At 34.7% G+C, this 21,219-nt stretch overlaps 1 protein-coding gene across 1 annotated transcript in view; it reads left to right on the forward strand.

Moving 5' to 3' along the window:
- Positions 1-21,219, forward strand: part of XPO1 (exportin 1) — a 42,311-nt gene that overhangs the window by 16,597 nt on the left and 4,495 nt on the right. Inside the window, exons 5-19 of the mRNA XM_081253584.1 lie at positions 9,600-9,661; positions 9,892-9,936; positions 12,016-12,197; positions 13,214-13,262; positions 13,342-13,461; positions 14,583-14,711; positions 15,588-15,746; positions 16,700-16,897; positions 17,188-17,326; positions 17,513-17,694; positions 17,776-17,932; positions 18,032-18,195; positions 18,485-18,619; positions 18,951-19,134; positions 19,461-19,567. Of these exons, the coding sequence (XP_081109710.1) occupies positions 9,600-9,661; positions 9,892-9,936; positions 12,016-12,197; positions 13,214-13,262; positions 13,342-13,461; positions 14,583-14,711; positions 15,588-15,746; positions 16,700-16,897; positions 17,188-17,326; positions 17,513-17,694; positions 17,776-17,932; positions 18,032-18,195; positions 18,485-18,619; positions 18,951-19,134; positions 19,461-19,567 (2,012 nt within the window). The remainder of the gene's footprint in view (positions 1-9,599; positions 9,662-9,891; positions 9,937-12,015; positions 12,198-13,213; positions 13,263-13,341; positions 13,462-14,582; positions 14,712-15,587; positions 15,747-16,699; positions 16,898-17,187; positions 17,327-17,512; positions 17,695-17,775; positions 17,933-18,031; positions 18,196-18,484; positions 18,620-18,950; positions 19,135-19,460; positions 19,568-21,219) is intronic.

Raw genomic sequence — 21,219 nt, forward strand, 5'->3', positions numbered from 1 at the left:
AATGAATTACTTATTATTGAAGTACTTCAGTGACTAGCACCACTCCCTATTTGGGATTCATTCATCTATTTAAGAGCCTAATGACTTTCCCAATATTTTTGCTCTTACATTTTTAAGTAAGTCAAGACAATTTTTCATTTTAAGATACTGAATGTAGTTCTCTGTGCTATACAGTAGGTCTTTGTTGTTTATTTTGTATATAGTAGTGTGTATATTTTAATCCCAAACTCCTAGTTTATCCCTCCCTCAATCCCCTTTCCCCTTTGGTAACCGTAAGGTTTTTTTCTATGTCTGCGACTGTATTTCTGTTTTGTAAATAAGTTCATTTGTATCATTTTTAAAGATTACACGTATAAGCGATATCATATGATACTCGTCTTTGTCTGCTTTACTTCACTTAGTATGATAATCCCTAGGTCCATTCATGTTGCTGCAAATGGCACTGTTTCGTTCTTTTTTATGCCTGAGTAATATTCGTGTGTGTGTCTGTGTGTGTGTGTGTGACATCTTTATCCATTCTTCTGTCAGTGGACATTTAGGTTGCTTCCATAGTTTTTAAGGAACCTCCATACTGTTCTCCATAGTGGCTGTACATATTTACATTCCTACCAACAGTGCAGGAGGGTTGCTTTTTCTCTACACCCTCTCCAGAATTTATTATTTGTAGACTTTTTGATGGTGGCTATTCTAGCTGGTGTGAGGTGATACCTCATTGTAGTTTTGATTTTCTTTTCTGTAATAATTAGCGATGTTGAGCGTCTTTTCATGTGCCTTTTGGCCATCTGTATGTCTTTTGGAGAAAATGTCATTTTAGATCTTCTGCCCATTTTTTGATTGCGTTGTTTGGGGGTTTTTTTGTTTTGTTTTTTGGGGGTTTTTTTGAGCTGTGTGAGCTGTTTGTATATTTTGGAGGTTGATCCCTTGTCAGTTGCATCATTCGCAAGTATTTTCTCCCATCCTGTAGATCATCTTTTTGTTTTGTTTGTGGTTTCCTTTGCTGTGCAAAAGCTTTGAAGTTTAATTAGGTCCCATTTGTTTGTTCTTATTTAAGACAATATTTTTGACTCAAGAAAAAGAAGAAATTTTAATATGTAAAGTGGAATAATTTCCAAATAGGGAGTGGTTACTAGTCATTGAAGCAAAGGTACACTAGGACTGTCAATGGTGTTGGTTCTTCTTTCTTGTCTGCAATACACATCAGCTTTCATTATAACCCTGGTTCCTCTTTTAAAATAATTTTGGTGCTTGGTTTAGAAGATTCAAACCATAAAGAAGTGGGGGGAGGCCTCCTTTGTCTCTCCCTGAAAAAAATCTTTATTAAGGAATCTCTATTATTTTAATTTAAATCAAAGGATTATATTTTAATCTGTTAAGGCATATGTCTTACAGATCATTATATTTCATGAGATATATACAAACTTGCTGACACTGAAAAGGGGAGAGGTGAATTTATGAAGAAAAGGTTCAAAGTGATAAAGCCATAATATCTTGATTGTCTTGCATGGTTATTGGGATATGATATAAGAGGTACTGTGTGTAAAGCCCTCTGCATATCTAGGTGCTGACTATGGATAAACACAACATGTATGTTACCAGCCTTTTTCCATGAAAATACTCCCACTTCTCTCCATTTCACCAAGTAATCATATACTAGTCTCAGGTTACCTTGCGATTTCTGCAATAGCATCCTAACTGGGCTCCTTAACAGCCATTTATGTGTGTCCCTTGTAATATATTCACAACAAAGGATTTAGCATGATACTTTAAAGAACAGGACTAAATCAGGTCACTCACATGCTTAAAGTCTCTAATTGTACTGAATATCACATGTTTAACTTGTTGCCTTTAAGCAATACTGGCTTTTAAAAATTGTTTGCTTTTTTAAGTTTTATTAAGGTATATTTAGCATATACAATAGACTGTGTGTGTTAAAGTGTACAATTTGATAAGTTTTGCCTCATGCATATACCTGTGAAAACACCACTGTAATCAAGACCACCTTCTTTGTGATTGCCCTCTCCTTTACCTCCCCAGCCCCCAATCTGCTTTCTGTCACTCACTTGATTAGCTAGGAGTAGAATGGATAGATCATATGGTAGGTGTATGTTTTTAGTTGCCCAACTGTTTTCCAAAATGGTTGTATCACTTTACATTCTCAGTAGCAGTATGCTTCCCATCCTCACCAAAGCTTAGTATGGTCAGTGTTTTTAATTCTAGCCACTATGGTACATATATAATTGTTTCTCACTGTGACTTCTGCTGTTGAGCATCCTTAACATCTCTGTGTGTATGTTTACTTATTTTAAGTTGATAGTGTTACTCCCTGTTGAACAGAGATAGTTGTTTCCTTTGTTGGTCATTTTGAAAAGAAAATTTAAGTGTTTGGGCTCTTTAAGCCCTTGGCTCTTAAGCAAATCCATGAGAAATTCCTTTTTTCCCCTCATAGAATGTAATGTTTAAAATATCAGTCTAATGGCAGATGTGACGGGCACTCCTAATCGTGTATTTTTGCCAGTTTTATAACATGATGGGATAATAAAGCAAAGATAATATTGATTAAATTTACATTTTATCTAATAAAACAAGGCACTATTTTTCAAGATGTTCTTTTGCATTTCAGCATCATACATAATTGACAGAAAGTATTTTCCCACCACTTCAGGTTAAGGTAACCATTTGATCCCCCCAAAGTTTCCTAGTTCTGTGGAACTTCCATAAGAGGTCTTTACTTGAGACCTAACAATTCCTAATCCTTACCTTATTACATCCATGCAGGAGACAGGAACCACCTATAGACTTTATTAAAAGGGGTGTGGATTTTATTATGATTGTTCTTTTGTTATAGGAAAAATTGTTGAATTTTTAATAAAATAAAAACTTGTTTTGTGATTAAATATACATAATGTTTACCATTTTAAGTGTATAGTTTATTGTCAGTAAATAAATACATAGTATTGTGCAACCATCATTACTATTCATCTCCAGAATTTTTTCATCATCCCAGTTGAAACTACCGATTAAACATTAACTCTCCATTACACTCTCTCCCCAGGCCCTGTTAACCATTATTATGCCTTTTATCTCTATGAATTTGCCTGTATTAGGTAACTTATATGTGTACAATCATACAGTATTTTGTGTCTGGTTTATTTCAGTAGCATATGTTCCCAGGGTTCATCCATGTTGCAGTATGTAACAATTTCATTCCTTTTTAAGGCTGATTAATATTCCATTATACGTATATACCACTTTATTTATGCATCCGTGGGTTGTTTCCAAATTTTGTCTATTGTAAATAGTGATGCTATGAACTTACTAAAATTTTAATTGCTGTATATATTTTAGAGTTTATCTGTTTAGGCTGTAAACCCTTTTAAGAGTAATAAATAAAGATCCATTCCTCTTAAAACTACTAAACATATAGGCAATAAGTTATAGTCTAATTCTAGCCTATCTATGGGAACCCTAGGTTAAGAACCCCTGCTTTTGAGGTTTTTTAAGCTATTCATTTCTTGTTTTGCTGTTTATTCTCATGAGTATTTTATTGAGTGAGGAGTAGGAACATTCTGCATTCCTTTGGACAATAAAGTAAAGAGGACAGATAGCTGATTTTAGTGACTATCTTTCTGATGATCATTGATGGTGGTTTTTTTTTTTTTTTTTTTTTTTTTTTTTTTTTTGCGGTATGCGGGCCTCTCACTGCTGTGGCCTCTCCCGTTGAGGAGCACAGGCTCCGGAAGCGCAGGCTCAGCGGCCATGGCTCATGGGCCCAGCCGCTCCGCGGCATGTGGGATCCTCCCGGACCGGGGCACGAACCCGTGTTCCCTGCATCGGCAGGCAGACTCTCAACCACTGCGCCACCAGGGAAGCCCTTGATGGTGGTTTAAATGGACAGATGTTTGTAATAACAGTATGACGTGGGCAAAGAGCCTTTCTTTCTTGCCAACAGGCATGTGAAAAGATGCTCAGTATCACTAATTATTAGATAAATGAAAATCAAAGCTACAATGAGGTATTACTTCACACCAATCAAAATGGCCATCCTCAAAAAAGTCTACAAATAATAAATGCTGGAGAGGGTGTGGAGAAAAAGGAACCCTCCTACACTATTGGTGGGAATGTGAATTGGTAATCCACTATGGAGAATGGTATGAAGGTTCCTAAAAAACTAAAAATAGAGTTAACCATATGATCCAGCAATTCCACTCCTGGGCATATATCCAGGAAAGATGAAAACTAATTCAAAAAGATACATGAAACCCAGTGATCATAGTAGCAGTATTTACAATAGCCAAGACATAGAAGCAACCTAAACACCCATCAACAGATGAATGGATAAAGAAGATGTGGAGGGTGGGTGTGGGTGTGTGTATGCACACACACACAATGAAATATATCACTTAGCCATAAAAAGAATGAAATATTGCCACTTGCAGCAACATGGATGGACCTACAGATATCATACTGAGTGAAGTCAGTCAGACAGAGAAGGACAAGTATCATGGTATCACATGTGGAATCTTTAAATTTGATACAAATGAACATGTTTAAAAAACAGAAATACTCAGACATAGAAAACAAGTTTATGGTTACTGAAGGGGGGGAGGGATAAATTGGGAGTATGAGATTAACATACACTACTATATATATAAAATAAACAAGGACCTACTGTATAGCACATATATTGTGCTGTATTGAATATCAGTGTCTCACAATAAGGTATAACGGAAAGAATCTGAAAAAGGATGTGTATATTATTTCTATATAACCGAATCACTTGCTGTACACCTCAAACTAACACAACATTGTAAAATATTTTAAAATGTGAAAGAAAAGAAGTTTCAGTTATACATGGCTTTGATGGAAGGATGTGATTACAGAGTAAACAAATATTTAAAGTGAATTTGATCGGATAGTATTGCACAATGGTTGGGACTGGATTTAACTCAGTTTTGTCTGATTGTAGCTTTACTTTCGTAAGAGTGTATCAAGGCTTTGCATTTTCTGTGTTGTATGAAAATTAGCCACTATGAAAGCAAGAGATAGGAGTCTGCAACTTTTTTTTTTTCTTTTGGCTGCTTTGGGTCTTTGTTGCGGTGTGCGGGCTTCTCATTGCGGTGGCTTCTCTCGTGTGGAGCACGAGCTCTAGCTGCGCAGGCTCAGCAGTTGTGGCGCCCAGGCTTAGTTGCTCCACAGCATGTGGGATCTTCCTGGACCAGGGATCGAACCCGTATCCCCTGAATTGGCAGGTGGATTCTCAACCACTGCGCCACCAGGGAAGCCCCGGAGACTGCAACTTTTTAACTCATATTTTAGTTTTCACCATCAGTATGTTGCAGTCAGTAAGTTCTCATTTTAAAGGGTTTTAGTGAATCAAATTCTGTTATGCATTTCTTTTACCTTATCATTAAGTATCTAATATTTGCAAGATGTTCCTGGGGGATAGGATTGTTAATATTGCTGTGTAACTAACTTGCAAGATGATATATAACTTCTAAGTCAAGATGGGAGTTACTTAAATCTCAGCTTTTTAGCTAGCTAATGTTGATACTATCAACTTACAGGATTGTGTAGGCTATTTGGTGTTGCTTTGTTTTTATTTGAAATGGGACTGTCAAAATTTTTCTTGACTTTGAGAAAATAGAGTTGGATTATAAAAGATGCATGCATAAACTCTTGGATAAAGAGCATTCATGTGCCATAAGCTGCCTTCCAGTGAGTAGTTAAGCATTTTTATACTAGTGTACCTTGTTTTGAAGAAATTATACGTGACTGGTCCTTTAAAAAAAAAAAGTATTCCTTTTCAATAAATAATTCAAAGGTTTACTTTAATAACTTTGGAGGTGAATTTTTTTGTTCATATTTAGAAGAACGGGATGGGGGGCTATGGATATAAGTATGCTAGATCATTGTAGGAGTCCTTTGAAAAACTTAGTAACCATATAAGCATAATTGTGTTTGTCAAAGGCATACAAACTATGTATGAGAACTCTTCAGTGAAATATTCTTCAGTTTGTTTTTTTAATATATATATATTTCAAGTTTTCCTTATTCCCAAGGAAGAGCTTAGAAGGCTGCTGGAAGGAATATTCTAGTCTCTTCACATATACTTTCTGAATAATTGGAAACAGATAATTTCTGATTAGTATGGCTTTTATTGGATATGAAATCTTGTAAAGGTAGTTCCTGTTTTAAGAAATTTGTTTTACATAGATGTCACTTTTGCAACTGGCAGATGACTAATTCTTCTGGCACAAAGAATAAATAGACACTGGGATTGAAGTATTTTCTGTTAAATCTCAGAAGCTGAGCTTTCTCTGCTACTTGTAAACATTTGACTTTTCTCCCTTGATACGTGACACCCTTTTTTTTTTTTTGGCTGTGCTACGTGACTTGTGGAATCTTAGTTCCCCACCAGGGATTGAACCCAGGCCACGCAGTGAAAGCCCGGAATCCTAACCACTAGGCCACCAGGGAACTCCCACCATTTCTTTTTTATAGGTTCAGTTCACAATTGTAAAATTGTTCTTAATTGAACTGCTTTTATTTTTTTAATTCTGGGTAAACCATGGGAAGGAATTTGGGGAAAGGAGTTATGGTACTTGATCAGATAAGCTACATAGCAGTAGGAGATTCTAAACAGACACTTGTATGCAGTAGTACTTGATCAAAAAGGTGTTGTTTACGTATAGTTTCAATGCTTTGGATGGATGGAAGCACTGATTATTATAGAGTGACGTTAAATTAAGAGACTTTAAAGTCTCAGAGACTTTATTGTCTCTGAGATCCTTGTAGTTTTCTGGGTTTTTTTAGCTACTTATTTCACATTTTTCCTGCTTTCATGTTTTAGTCTTTGCTCCATCTACAGGTGAATTTCAGAAGCCTCTAAAAAAAGGGAGAGAAGGTATTTAATTGATTTAATTGATAACAGAAGAGTGAAGGATCAGTTTGATCCTGTTTTCTTATTCTCTGAGGGCTGAGAAAAGCCTCAAAACTCATGTGTTTCAACCAGAGGCAGGAATTGTAGTTCTACTCTTGTTCCTTACGACAGATTTAGAAGAAAACTACTGAATGTCTTATTATTGGTATTGTCAGTCATTTAATCTAAGAGAGTAGGATGTATTTTTGGTTTTGTTTAAACCACGTTTTTGCCTGTATTAGAGGTTTCAGAGGGGTGCTTTTTTATTTGTTTATAATGGCCCTTTTCCTTAATTTTTTTTTGAATTTTATTCTATTTTTTTATATAGCAGGTTCTTATTAATGTTATCTATTTATACATATTAGTGTATATGTGTCAATGCCAATCTCCCAATTCATCCCACCCCAGGCCACTTTCCCCCCTTGGTTCCTTAACTTTTTAGGGGCCTTAATGACAGTAATTCATCTGTAAAGAACAGGAGGGTCAACAGTATCAGAATTGTTTTGATTTGATCTAGTGGATATTAAGGACATGAGATTGTTGTGTGGGTTAACCTAACTAAATGGTATGATTTAGCACTCATTTTAAAATAAAACTTGTTCCCCTAGTCGGTTTGTTTGTTTGTTTTAATCACTTTATTGAATCTAGATCTGATTTTATTTTATGTGTCCACAAAGCCTCTTGTTTTTTTAAAATAATTTTAGACAATAGAAACATTGACCCAAAAAGTCAGAATGTACTTAATACACCTCTTAGTTTATCCTTTTAACAACTTAAGACAACCATAATAAAATTATCACAACCAAACATTTAACATTGGTTCAGTACTATTAACTGAATTATGGACCTTAATTCAAATTCCACAAGTTTTCTCTCTTGGCTTTTCCTAATCTACAATTTATTTAGTTGTGTCTCTAGTCTCCTTAATCTGTGACAGTTCTTAATTTCTGCTTATCGTCTTTGACACTGATGAGTTCTGGTCAGTTATTTTGTAGCGTATTTGAATTTAGGTTTGTCTGTTGTTTTCTCATGATTAGACTGGGGTTCCATATTTTGGGGCAAGAACACCACACAGGTGATGTGTCCTCAGTCCGCCAAACAGGGTACATTATGTCAACATGTTTAATTATTCATTTATTATTAATCTTTATCAGTTATGTTGGTACCCACTAGTTTTCTATTTACAGGATTACTATTTTCCACTTTGAAAGTGAAAAATATCTTGGGAAGATAATTTGACAGTATGCAGATAATGCATTTCTCCTGAAAGTGTTGCCCATTTGTTCTAGCATTCATTCATTGGTGGATCTTGTCTGCAACAATTAGTACTGTGGTCTTTGCCTAATGTAGAAATTTTTAAAATGTCAATAACATAGTTTTCAGTAGATTGTATGTGTTTGTATATAACAGTTAAGTTTTTGGCACCTGGCAGGCAGGTTTTTTAAATGATTCTTATATTGTGAACATTTTTAATACTTAACATTACATTTTCAGTTGATGAATAACCCTTACTTTGTGGCTTTATTGTACTTATGAAATTTTTCTGCAATTAGGAAATTATTTATTAATGTTTTATGAAGGTGGTTTTAGCTCATGAAGATTACTATATTAAGGTAGTTTTACAATCAGATAAGCACTTTGTTGCCTTCAAGTTGACTAAATTTCTGGCTAACTCCTTATGGGTAAATTTCTTAGTATATTCCTTCTCAGTGGATATTGAGTCCAGTGTTGTAGTTTTGTTAGATGAGACTTGGTACACACAGTTTAACAAAACCTTTATCTGTGAAGTTCAGATAGCTTTGAAAATTCGAAAATCTTCATAAGTCATTTGGTGGCAAAAGCTAAATTATTAAACAGATGTGAGAGTAGTCTTTATTCTTTGTAGTGGGAAATAATAATTTGTTGGATTAGGGAATCTGTTTCAGACCCTTTGGGTATGTTAATGTAAGTGTACCACATTACTTTAAAGTTTGGGGGGAGCTGTGGTAGATGCCAAGTAAATTCTGAATGATGCAAATTAAAATCAAAGGCAGAAGTCAACTGTTGAAAGAATAAAAGGCATGAAGTCTTAATTGTTAAGAACAGATTATACTATTAAGGTACCCTTAAGTGAAGAATACTACAAATAAAAACTTCCTCCTTAACTCTGTTTTTTCCTACATTGTAGGACAAACAAGTTAAAATTACTTATAGGATTAGCTTAATGCTATAATTAAAATCTGAAAAGGATTAACATCTGTCCTTGATTTATAAATATTTTACATAAACTTATTTATAGTGCTCACAAAGTTATGTCTTCAAGGTTTTTGTAGTTTTAACCCACAAAAATAATGTGTTCATTTAAATAATGAACAATACCTTAGTCCTTTATGGGGTTTTTTGTTTTGGTTTGTTTTTAATTTAAAAATCACAGCTTGGTATACTTGACTGTCTAACATTAAAGAATATCTTAGAATACAGTAGTTCGTAATTGTTAAACCAATATTTTGTAAAGTTTAACAAAAACTAAAAATTTAAAGGTGTAGTACACTAAGCTAATTGGCATTTTTCAAAAATGCCATAATTGGCGATGGGATTCAGGTGTATCTGACTTTACTCTGCCCTCCCCCACCCCCAGTTTTTTTGGTTCCTGAAGATGTATTAGCATGCTATGAAAGTGTTGAATAATTTTTTTTAATAGGGATAAAAAAATATGTTGTTGGCCTCATTATCAAGACGTCATCTGACCCAACTTGTGTAGAGGTAAGAGCTTTTTTGCAGATTATTGTGAGACTATAAAATCATTTAAATATTGGGTCTTCGACTTAAACCCACTTCTGTCACAGACATACAGACACATGTATGCACAATCATTTACAATAGATCTGCAGTCTTTTTTTTTTTTCTCTCTGGGGGTGTGTGGGTTGCCTACATTTGTTATTTATGTTTCTATTTTAAGTCCTCGTTTAATCTAAACTTTTTTCTTTTCTTAGAAGGAAAAGGTATATATCGGGAAATTAAATATGATTCTTGTTCAGGTAAGTTTTTAGTTGACACACTGTTTCCCTGAGAAGGATTAAGTGCTTCAGTTCAGGCTGAGTGGTTGAACAAATAGTCTAACCTACTTTTATCGAATAACTGAACTAACATCTTGCAGAGTAGTGATAGTAATCTTCACAGTTATTACAATAGTTAGCCTGCTGTCTAGCATTTAAAATTGTTAATATGCTGTGGTAGGAAACATCAAATATGGTACTGTAAAACCTTCACTTCTTTGGCTCCAATATAGATTGAACTCATTAAAAAATTTCTCATCTAATGCAAATGAAAACTACAATGAGGTATCACCTCACACTGGTCAGAATGGCCATTATCAAAAAACCTAGAAACAATAAATGCTGGAAAGGGTGTGGTGAAAAGGGAACCCTCCTGCACTGTTGGTGGGAATGTAAATTGTTACAACCACTATAGAAAACAGTATGGAGGTTCCTTAAAAAACGAAAAATAGAGCTACCATATGACCCAGTAGTCCCACTACTGGGCATATACCCTGCAAAAACCATAATTAAAAGAGACATGTACCACAATGTTCATTGCAGCACTATTTACAATAGCCAGGACATGGAACCAACCTAAATGTCCATCAACAGATGAATGGATAAGGAAGATGTGGCACATATATACAATGGACTATTACTCAGCCATAAAAAAGAAACGAAATTCAGTTATTTGCAGTGAGGTGGCTGGACCTAGAGTCTGTCATGCTTAAGTCAGAAAGAGAAAGACAAATACCATATGCTAGTGAATATATATGGAATCTTTGGGGGAAAAAAAGGTACTGATGAACCTAGTTGCAGGGCAGGAATAAAGATGTAGACATAGGGAATGGACTTGACACGGGGTGGGAGGGGGAAGCTGGGGCGAAGTGAGAGTAGCATCGACATATATACACGACCGAATGTGAAATAGTTAGCTAGTGGGAAGCAGCAGCATAGCATAGGGAGATTGGCTCGGTGCTTTGCAATGACCTAGAGGGGTGGGATAGGGAGGCTCAAGAGGGAGGGGATATGGGGACATATGTATACATATGGCCGATTCACTTTGCTGTACAACAGAAACTAACACAGTATTGTGAAGCAATTATACTCCAATAAAGATCTATTAAAATAAAAAATTTTTTTCTCATCTGTCTCATACTGTGCATGTTTCCTTTCCATGTCCACTATCTCAGTCTTATTAATTCATTGAAAAAATTGCCTTTAAATTCAAACATCCCTTTAATTGATCTCTATAATTAGCCTGTTTTTTAGTCTTTCTATATTTGTAACTTCAGAAATTTTAAGTTTACCTACCTTTAATAATATGCCCAAAAAATTTCTTGAGAACATTAATTAGTATGTGAGGGAAAAAATTTTTTTTATTTAATAAGTTATAGAAACATTGGGTTTTCCTAAACACTTGGATTTTCACTAAGTTAAACTGGCTTTTATTGAGGACTTCTTGTTGTTAGCATATCTCTGAATGGGAAGAGGGAGGAGTCCAAAGAGGTTAAGTTACTTACCTCTTCCTTAACAGGTGCTATTACAGAATATTGTTGGGAAATCCCTAGCATACAGAATCAACAGTACAGACCTTAAAATTGAATACAGTCCATTAGGCTTTTGGTCAAAGATGATTCTGTCCCCAGCTATAATGCTTCTTTCCTTCCAAATTTGTATCTCCAAACCCTACCTATATTTCAGGGCCCAGATTCCAGCCAAAGAAAATAATCTTTCCCTGCCCATCACCTTTTTATCATTTAGAGTTAGATCTTATAGTCTCTTAGGATAATTTGCACATATCTGGCAAATATTGATATGCATACACATTAGAGCTAGATTAGACGAATCAGGATAATTGAGAGGAGGAACAGGGCATTTGAGACACAGAACTTTGTGTTGTAGTTTCTACTCTGTACATTCTATAGAGGGCAGCACATTTCCTGTCTTAATAAAGGGGAAGAAAATGAAAGGTGGTTGATATTTGCTCCTGCTTTTGGTATCACACAATTTCTATGAAGTTTGTTTTCTTTACCATTGACAAGTGAAATGAAATTAACATTTCCTATCTTATTTTAGATACTGAAACAAGAATGGCCAAAACATTGGCCAACTTTTATCAGTGACATTGTTGGAGCAAGTAGGACCAGTGAAAGTCTCTGTCAGAATAATATGGTGATTCTGAAACTCTTGAGTGAAGAAGTATTTGATTTCTCTAGTGGACAGATAACCCAAGTGAAAGCTAAGCATTTAAAAGACAGGCAAGTAATTGTTTTGGAATTTTTAAGTAATTTCTCTAGTAATTTCAAGGAATTTGGAGGGAGATTGTAAATTATTAAGGAACTATGATTATTAAAAGTTAATACACAATTCTTTTTTACTACAAATTTAAATAGTGCTAAAGTGGCCTTATCTAAATATGGAGGCTTGAAAAATATGTATGACGTTACAGCAAAATTAACTTCATGCATGTCATGTGGAAGGAATATAGGTTAAGAATTCCCAAAAAACTTTGGAATCTGATTTATATGATGTCTAGTTAATCATAGGTCCAAGGATATGACTTGTGTCCAGATGTCTGCTTTATTCTTAATATTCCTACATTTTATCAGTTTCCCTATAGTTAACACCAGGAACATTCCAGATTTTATTTTCTTCAACATAGTAATAAAATGTGTTTAGTCATTAGGGAACAGTAATGTTTTACCTTTATGTATTCAGACTAACTTCAGAATTTAGGATTTTTTCTCTGGTTTGGTGTATAAGCACATTTTAGGTTTGGGGATATATCGAACACCACTTCTCGCACTTTATCCCACTTGGGGATATATCGAACACCACTTTTGGAGAGTTCTCTTTTGACTGTCTTGATTTAAAAGACTAGGTTGAGGGACTTCCCTGGCTGTCCAGTGGTTAAGACACCGTGCTTCCAGGGGGCGTGGGTTTGATACCTGGTTGGGGAACTAAGATCCCACATGCCATGCGGTGTGGCCAAATTTTAAAAGAATAAAAGATGTGATGTGATTGAAATTATTCAAATAGAGTAAGGATGACATGAAAACCAAACCTTCAAGAAATGAACTTAAGTGCTATTTATAGGTGGGTTTTAAGAGATATTTACACATAGTTTTAATAGCTTTGTAACTTTCGATGAAGTTATTGATATCTGTGTTTATAAATAGAAGTAACTCAAGTTTTCAGTGGCTGCTGAAATGTTAGTATGTAAATACAGTATTCATTTCTATGTGTGTTCTAAACTGATCAATTTTTTTTTTAGCATGTGCAATGAATTCTCACAAATTTTTCAGCTTTGTCAGTTTGTGATGGTAAGTGCTTTTAATTTCATTTTTAAAAATAATTAATTATATAGGAAGATGATAATTTACAATCATGTTTTTGTTGTAGGAAAATTCCCAAAATGCTCCACTTGTACATGCAACTTTGGAAACGTTGCTCAGATTTCTTAACTGGATTCCGCTTGGATATATTTTTGAGACCAAGTTAATCAGCACATTAATTTATAAGGTATAGTGAATACATTTCAGTTAGGTTTATCACTGGATAGTGGTGTGTATTTTGTTAATTTGTAATGCTCTTTTGAATATTAAAACCATTCCACATTCACAGCCATAATCAACCTTGTTTCTGAGATGAGGAAATTGCTCAGAAGAACTTTTCTGTAGTTTCAGCTACTAATTCTTAAAAACCGTGTCAGAATTTTATGATTCTGCCACTCATACCAGGCAGTCTCCCAAATTCTATGTGAACAACTAATAATGAATTTGGTTTCCTTTTAGTTGCAGTAGCATGTAATACTTACGTGAAGTCGTACAATTGTTCATCCAGAGATAGTTACCAACTGGTTGTATTTCCAGATGTTTTCTAATCAGATATAATGAGTAAGTTATGTATTTAATCAAGCAGACTATTATAACTTACGTTTGGGGCTTTGTAGTTGAGGGCTTGATATGGTCATATTCTAATCTGAGTTTACTATGTTAGAGCCACCATTTTATCCATAGACGGTTTATTTTAAATTGTTTGCCATTGTCAACAGTAGTGCAGGAAATACTGGACATTTATGCACTTGTCCAAATATTTATTTGGTATAAATTTTAATATGTGTAAGTATTGGATCAATAGGTATGTCCATTTTTAAGGCTTCTGATGCTTACCAAATTGCCACCCCCTAATGGGAGGCTATTTTTATACCTTCTCAACAGTTAAATATGAAAGAGCCAGTTTTTCCACACCTTATTAATCCTAGGTATATTTCCCATCCCTTAAAATCCTAAACAATTAAAATCTTTTTAGATTATACAGAAAACATGATGTCTTTAAAAGTCATGTAATAGATCGTGGGGAAAGTTTCTAAGCAACTTTGTGTTTTCCAGGTGTCTGAGGACACATCAAAAGAAAGCACAGTATACTCCTAAAGCATTTACTGTCCATTGGATGGATAACGAAATTTCCTTAAAATATATGTGCCCCAAAAAAACCCTATCACCACCTATTTGCCTGATATTTTTCCTCTGTGTTCCTGATTTTTAAATCCTTTATTTTTTTAATTGTTAATTTTAAGTGCTTCAGGCCATTTAATTTTACGCTTCCTTCCCCCCCCACCCCCTTTTTTTAAATTAAAATAGTTCCTGAATGTTCCAATGTTTCGAAATGTCTCTCTGAAGTGCCTCACTGAGATCGCTGGTGTGAGTGTAAGCCAGTATGAGGAACAATTTGTAACGCTATTTACGCTGACAATGATGCAGCTAAAACAGGTAATACAACACCCTTAAAAACTGACTGAACAATTTTAGTGCCTTAGAAAATGTTGGGTTTGAGTTGAACCATTTCAGCACAGCTTACCATAAATAGATGAGCTGTAATGTGATTGTATATTTATTATATAAAATGAAGGGTAAGAAATTTTTATGAACATTTTGAAAATTCCTTGAAGTAAATGTTCTGGGAGTGTCATGGTAATTTATTTCTACAGAATTTAGAGGCTTGGTATCCTGGGGTTTAATATCAGTTCTGCCTTTGACCTTTCATCTCTTAAATGAAGGGATTAGCCAAGTGTTAGTCTGACTAGGTGTATATGAAATTAGAAGGTTAATCACAAAACTACATTACTATATATGTTTGTGATCTGAATCAACTTTTTACATTTTTAATAACACTAGGTGGGGAAAACTCTGATGTAGGGAATATTTCAAAGCATAATCTTTGAGGAAATTTTACTACTTGCAACTTTAAAAAAAATAAAAAATTAAGACAGAAAGTTACAAAAATGGATATAATAGACCAAGGCATTCTAGGGAAGAATAAGCTGTTTAACTCCATATGGTTTTGTTTTTTTTGTTTTTTTTTTTTTTTAATTTATTTGGTTGCACTGGGTCTTAGTTGTGGCAGGCGGGCTCCTTAGTTGTGGCATGTGAACTCTTTATTGTGGCATACATGTCTAGCTCCCTGACCAAGGATCGAATGTGGGCCCCCTGCATTGGGAACTTGGAGTCTTATCCACTGCGCCACCAGGGAAGTCCCATTCCGTATATTTTAAAATTAGTAAAAGGGTGGTGGAAATTTAGAACTTAAATGTAGTATCTTTGTTGTTTTTAAAATGAAGGGCTTATGATTCATATTTAATCTTGCAGATGCTTCCTTTAAATACCAATATTCGACTTGCATACTCGAATGGAAAGGATGATGAACAGAACTTTATTCAAAATCTCAGTTTGTTTCTCTGCACCTTTCTTAAAGAACATGGTCAACTTATAGAAAAAAGATTAAATCTCAGGGAAACACTCATGGAGGTAGGCTTTCTGGAGCCTTTGGCTTCTGAAATTAATAATAAAAACTTAAAGTACGCCTTTGTTCTAAAAATTCCTATACCTTTTAACATATCTTCTTACCTGTTACTTGTCTGTGCAGTATAAATATATGTTGTCAATTCTGAATTATAGTTGTTAAAAGCCAAGTGTCACGATTTTTGTGTTCTACTCAATACCAGATCAGTAATTTATAATGAAAATTAAATTCCTAAAGCATGTGCAGATTTGTCATTTCTAAGATGAAAAGTTTAAAGACCTTATTTTAAAATTGAGATGTAATTCACATAAAACTATCCATTGTAAATTGTTTGATTCAGTGGCATTTAGTACATTCACGGTGTTGTCAACCATTACCTATTCCAAAACATTTTCATCACCCACAAAGGATGATGTACCCATTGAAACAGTCACTCCCTCAATCTGCTCTACCCTCCAGTCCCTAGCAACCAGTAATTTGCTTTACATCTCAATGGATTTAACTATTCTGAACCTTTCATATAAATGGAATCATAACATACTGATTTTTGTCATTGGTTTCTTTCAGTTAGCATGTTACCATGTTATAGCATGTATAAGTACTTAATCCCTTTCATGGCTGAATAATACTCCTTTGTATGGATAAACATCGAGTTTTGTGTCCGTTCACCTGTTGAACATTTGGATTATTTCTACCTTTTTGCTATTACCAAATGTCTTTTAACGTCCATACCTTTTTACAATCACGTAAGTTTCTTGACACGTCCTAGGACATGTCAGAAGAAAGCACAGTTATTCCTAGAGAATTTCTGTTGTCTATTTGATGAATAATGAAATGTCAGAGTTGTACAGAATGCAACATGAGTTTTTATTTCCCATTAACGTAGCAAATGGAAAGCAGTTTGAGGTTGGTTAGTAACGTCTAAGGATTGTTTTAATAGTTTTGGTCTCCTGTGTAGGCTCTTCATTATATGTTGTTGGTATCCGAAGTAGAGGAAACCGAAATCTTTAAGATTTGTCTTGAGTACTGGAATCACCTGGCAGCTGAACTCTATAGAGAGAGCCCATTCTCAACATCTGCCTCTCCATTGCTATCTGGAAGTCAACATTTTGATGTTCCTCCCAGGAGGCAGCTGTATTTGCCTGTGTTGTCCAAGGTAACAATAGTGGGTGGTTGAATGTGCTTCCTGTGATTTGGGGGACCAAATGCAAATACTGGCTTTTATTTTTTGGCTAAATCTATCCAAGCACCACCTGTGAGTTTCTTAGGAATGCAAATGAGATGCAAGAAAGTTAACAATTGATTTTTATCCATGTTATTTATTCTTTTATATTGTGGGAATAATTTTGTTTGGTATGTTGGTGTTGAGTGGGAGTGGGGGTTACATTTGATGTGACTGATTTCAAAGATCTAACAGATTTGTTTCTCTTGTTTATCGTTGAATAGGTCCGTTTACTGATGGTTAGTCGAATGGCTAAACCAGAGGAAGTATTAGTTGTAGAAAATGATCAGGGAGAAGTTGTAAGAGAATTCATGAAGGATACAGATTCCATAAATTTGTATAAGAATATGAGAGAAACATTAGGTAAGTTAATAAATACTGTTAATTTAATTTTTATCTTTGTAATTCAGTTTGGGGTGGAAATACTTTTTTAGGAAATATGGCATGCTTAGGTTCTCAATCTGTTAATAGCCATCCTTATTAATGTGCTATTAGTCTTAGTAAAAATCTTTTTGCATTTTGAAACATTTGGAATTTTTTTCCTTGTAGTTTATCTTACTCATCTGGATTATGTAGATACAGAAAGAATAATGACTGAGAAGCTTCACAATCAAGTGAATGGTACGGAGTGGTCATGGAAAAATTTGAATACATTGTGTTGGGCGATAGGCTCCATTAGTGGAGCAATGCATGAAGAGGATGAAAAACGATTTCTTGTTACTGTTATAAAGGTATGTAAGAGATAGGTATGAACTGGAACTTTAGCTAAGTGTATTTTATTACAAATGACTGAAATTTGTCTTATTTTACAGGATCTACTAGGATTATGTGAACAGAAAAGAGGCAAAGATAATAAAGCTATTATTGCATCAAATATCATGTACATAGTAGGTCAATATCCACGATTTTTAAGAGCTCACTGGAAATTCTTGAAGACTGTAGTTAACAAGCTCTTTGAATTCATGCATGGTAAATCCTATTTGCTTAATATATTTTATTTAGTTACTTTTGCTGAATAAAAAATGGAAAATATTTCTTAAAATTTTTTTATAATTGTTTTTGTTTTAGAGACCCATGATGGAGTCCAGGACATGGCTTGTGATACTTTCATTAAAATAGCTCAAAAGTGCCGCAGACATTTTGTTCAGGTTCAGGTTGGAGAAGTAATGCCATTTATTGATGAGATTTTGAACAACATTAACACTATAATTTGTGATCTTCAGCCTCAACAGGTATGTGGATCAGCAAGGATATTTTTCTTAGAAAGTAACTACTGTTTTAATGAGAATTTATTAATGGGAATAGAAAGAAAGCCACTCTTGAATTCAGTTCAAGTGTTTCTGTGGTTAGGTTTTTATAGTGAGGCAGAAATCAACCAGAAGTTTGTTAGGCTGTTTTCCTACTTAATATAAATTATTTCTGACACTTTAACAAAATTAGTTTAAGTGTGTATGTGGATTGTTTGTGTGTGGTTTTCCTTATTATGATGCATGCAAGTAAAATGTCTGCCTTTTAACATAGGTCCATACATTTTATGAAGCTGTGGGGTACATGATTGGTGCACAAACAGACCAAACAGTACAAGAACATTTGATAGAAAAATACATGCTACTTCCTAATCAGGTTTGGGATAGCATAATCCAGCAAGCAACCAAAGTAAGTTTTATTACTTTTTGTGAAAGTTCTAATGGAAATTGAGAAAATTATATTTACAGAAGTAGTATATTTTGTACCTTTGACATGTATATCTGATCCATAAGTACTTTTATGTGTACTTTTGCACATTGAAAAAATTGTAATATTTTTATTCTGTTTTGATGGAAAATTGGGAATATTTTGCTCTATTTTTAGTAAAGACTTTTGCATTAGTTTCACCATTTAACATAAATGTCATGGTGCTTTGGAGTAATGTGGGTGTAATGTTTTTTGCTTTAGCTACAAGAATAATTCTCATATGTTAAATGGAGTTGTTTTTTGTCCTTCGCAGAATGTGGATATACTTAAAGATCCTGAAACAGTCAAGCAACTTGGTAGCATATTGAAAACAAATGTGAGAGCCTGCAAAGCGGTTGGACACCCGTTTGTGATTCAGCTTGGGAGAATTTATTTAGATATGCTTAATGTATACAAGTGCCTCAGTGAAAATATTTCTGCAGCTATTCAAGCTAATGGTAAGCGATTCTGAATTCTTATGGAATGATGTATTAATAAGTCAGTTCTGCATTCACTGCCTTGGCATAAGCATTCAGCACTTCTCGCAGATTTAAATTAATCCGTCCCATGTTTCAGGCAATCCTAGACAATTTTTTTAACCACTCACAGGCCCCTTTCCCCTATAAAATTAGTCTTAGTTTATTTTCCCAGGAAATTCATCTGTGTACTCTTGTCTTTTAAGTTTTCTAATGGTAAATGGGAACTAATAATATCTGAAGTACATGTAACTGCCAGTGTAGAATTTTAGTTGTTAAGTTGGATTCCACCTGATTGTATTTTTTAGGTGAGATGGTTACAAAGCAACCATTGATTAGAAGTATGCGAACAGTAAAAAGGGAAACTTTAAAGTTAATATCTGGTTGGGTGAGCCGGTCCAATGATCCACAGATGGTAAGTGAGATGTGCTTTTTGTTTTTAAAGTTGATGCTGCATTCTCTGGAATGTGCATATATTCTGTATGCGTTTAGCTATTTCAAAGGTAATTTAGATGTTTACGTCTGGCATTATTTTATAACATTCTATTTAGTGGAGTCCTTGAGTACATTAAAATAATAAGATATATACCATCTTTGAAAGAAATTGCTGTTAGTGGTGGGGGGTTGGTGATGCAACAAGATAGCTGAGATGATTGGGTCGTTTTTATTTTTCCATGGATAGAGTTCAGATGAAATTTTTGTTTTCCTCATGGCTTTGAGAGCAATTTGCAAAGCTGTCATTAGTTTGCCTCTTCAGTAGGGGGGCAGTAAGCACTTTCCTAGTTGAAAGTTTGAAAGTCTCTTTTGCTCTCTTATTCCTGTTAGTCTTTTTTTTTTTTTTTTTTTTTTTTTTTTTGCTGTGTTGTGTCTTCGTTTCTGTGCGAGGGCTTTCTCTAGTTGCGGCAAGTGGGGGCCCCTCTTCATCGCGGTACGCGGGCCTCTCACTATGGGGGCCTCTCTTGTTGCGGAGCACAGGCTCCAGACGCGCAAGCTCAGTAATTGTGGCTCATGGGGCTAGTTGCTCCGCGGCATGTGGGATCTTCCCAGACCAGGGCTCGAACCCGTGTCCCCTGCATTGGCAGGCAGATTCTCAACCACTGCGCCACCAGGGAAGCCCTCCTGTTAGTCTTAAATGGTTTTCAGAAACTAAACCAGCTCCATATGCCTCAACTTGGGGAAAATGAGATTTATGTTTAGTTATTGTATACCTTTCATTTTCTTGATCCTGGGAACATTACCAAAAATCCTATCTTGTTTATCACTATTGTGTGGAAGTAGCACTGACAACTGTGCAACTTACTTTCGTAATGTTGAACTTTCAGTGTTGTTCCTATTGATATGGAAATTTTTTTAGGAAATTCTCAAGCTTTCAAGCTTAAATACCAAAAGGTTTTAAACATGTATTATGTATGAGATCAGAACTGTATTTAAAATTGGAAAGTAAAAAGGATGAATTGAAGGAATTGAGAAGTTCATAATTTACAACAACTTAGGCAATAATTTCAGGCGTATCAGTGGTAATAAGAAGAAGGGTCTCATTATGTTTTACAACTAACGTTTATGTTGAGGTTTGGGGCTGTGAATTCAAAGATAGTCAAACACTTCAGATCCAGTATGTAGGAAAATAAATTATTTCAGTGTTAAGAGTAGAAATGTGAGGGTGGGGGAGGAAAGAATAAATGAGTCATGGGTATGAAATGTATAATGTGGGGAATATAGTCAATAACTCATAACTTTTTATGGTGACAGATCGTAACTAGACTTAATGTGGTGATCATTTTGAAATGTATAAAAATACCAAATCACTCACTATGCTGTGTAACAGGAAGTAACATTGTGTTGTAGATCAACAAACATACAGCGAACTCATAGAAAAAGATACCAGATTTGTGTTTACCAGAGGTGGGGGGATGAGGGGAGGGGAAATTGGATGAAGGCAGTCAGAAGATAAAACGTTTAGTTTTAACATAAATAAGTACTAAGAATGTAATGTACAAACATGATAAATACAATTAACACTGCTGTTACCTTATATAAGAAAGTTTGTTAAGAGTAAATCCTAAACGT

Source organism: Mesoplodon bidens (genome assembly GCF_964165515.1).
Source record: "Mesoplodon bidens genome assembly, chromosome: 14".
NCBI classification, from domain to species: Eukaryota; Metazoa; Chordata; class Mammalia; order Artiodactyla; family Ziphiidae; genus Mesoplodon; species Mesoplodon bidens.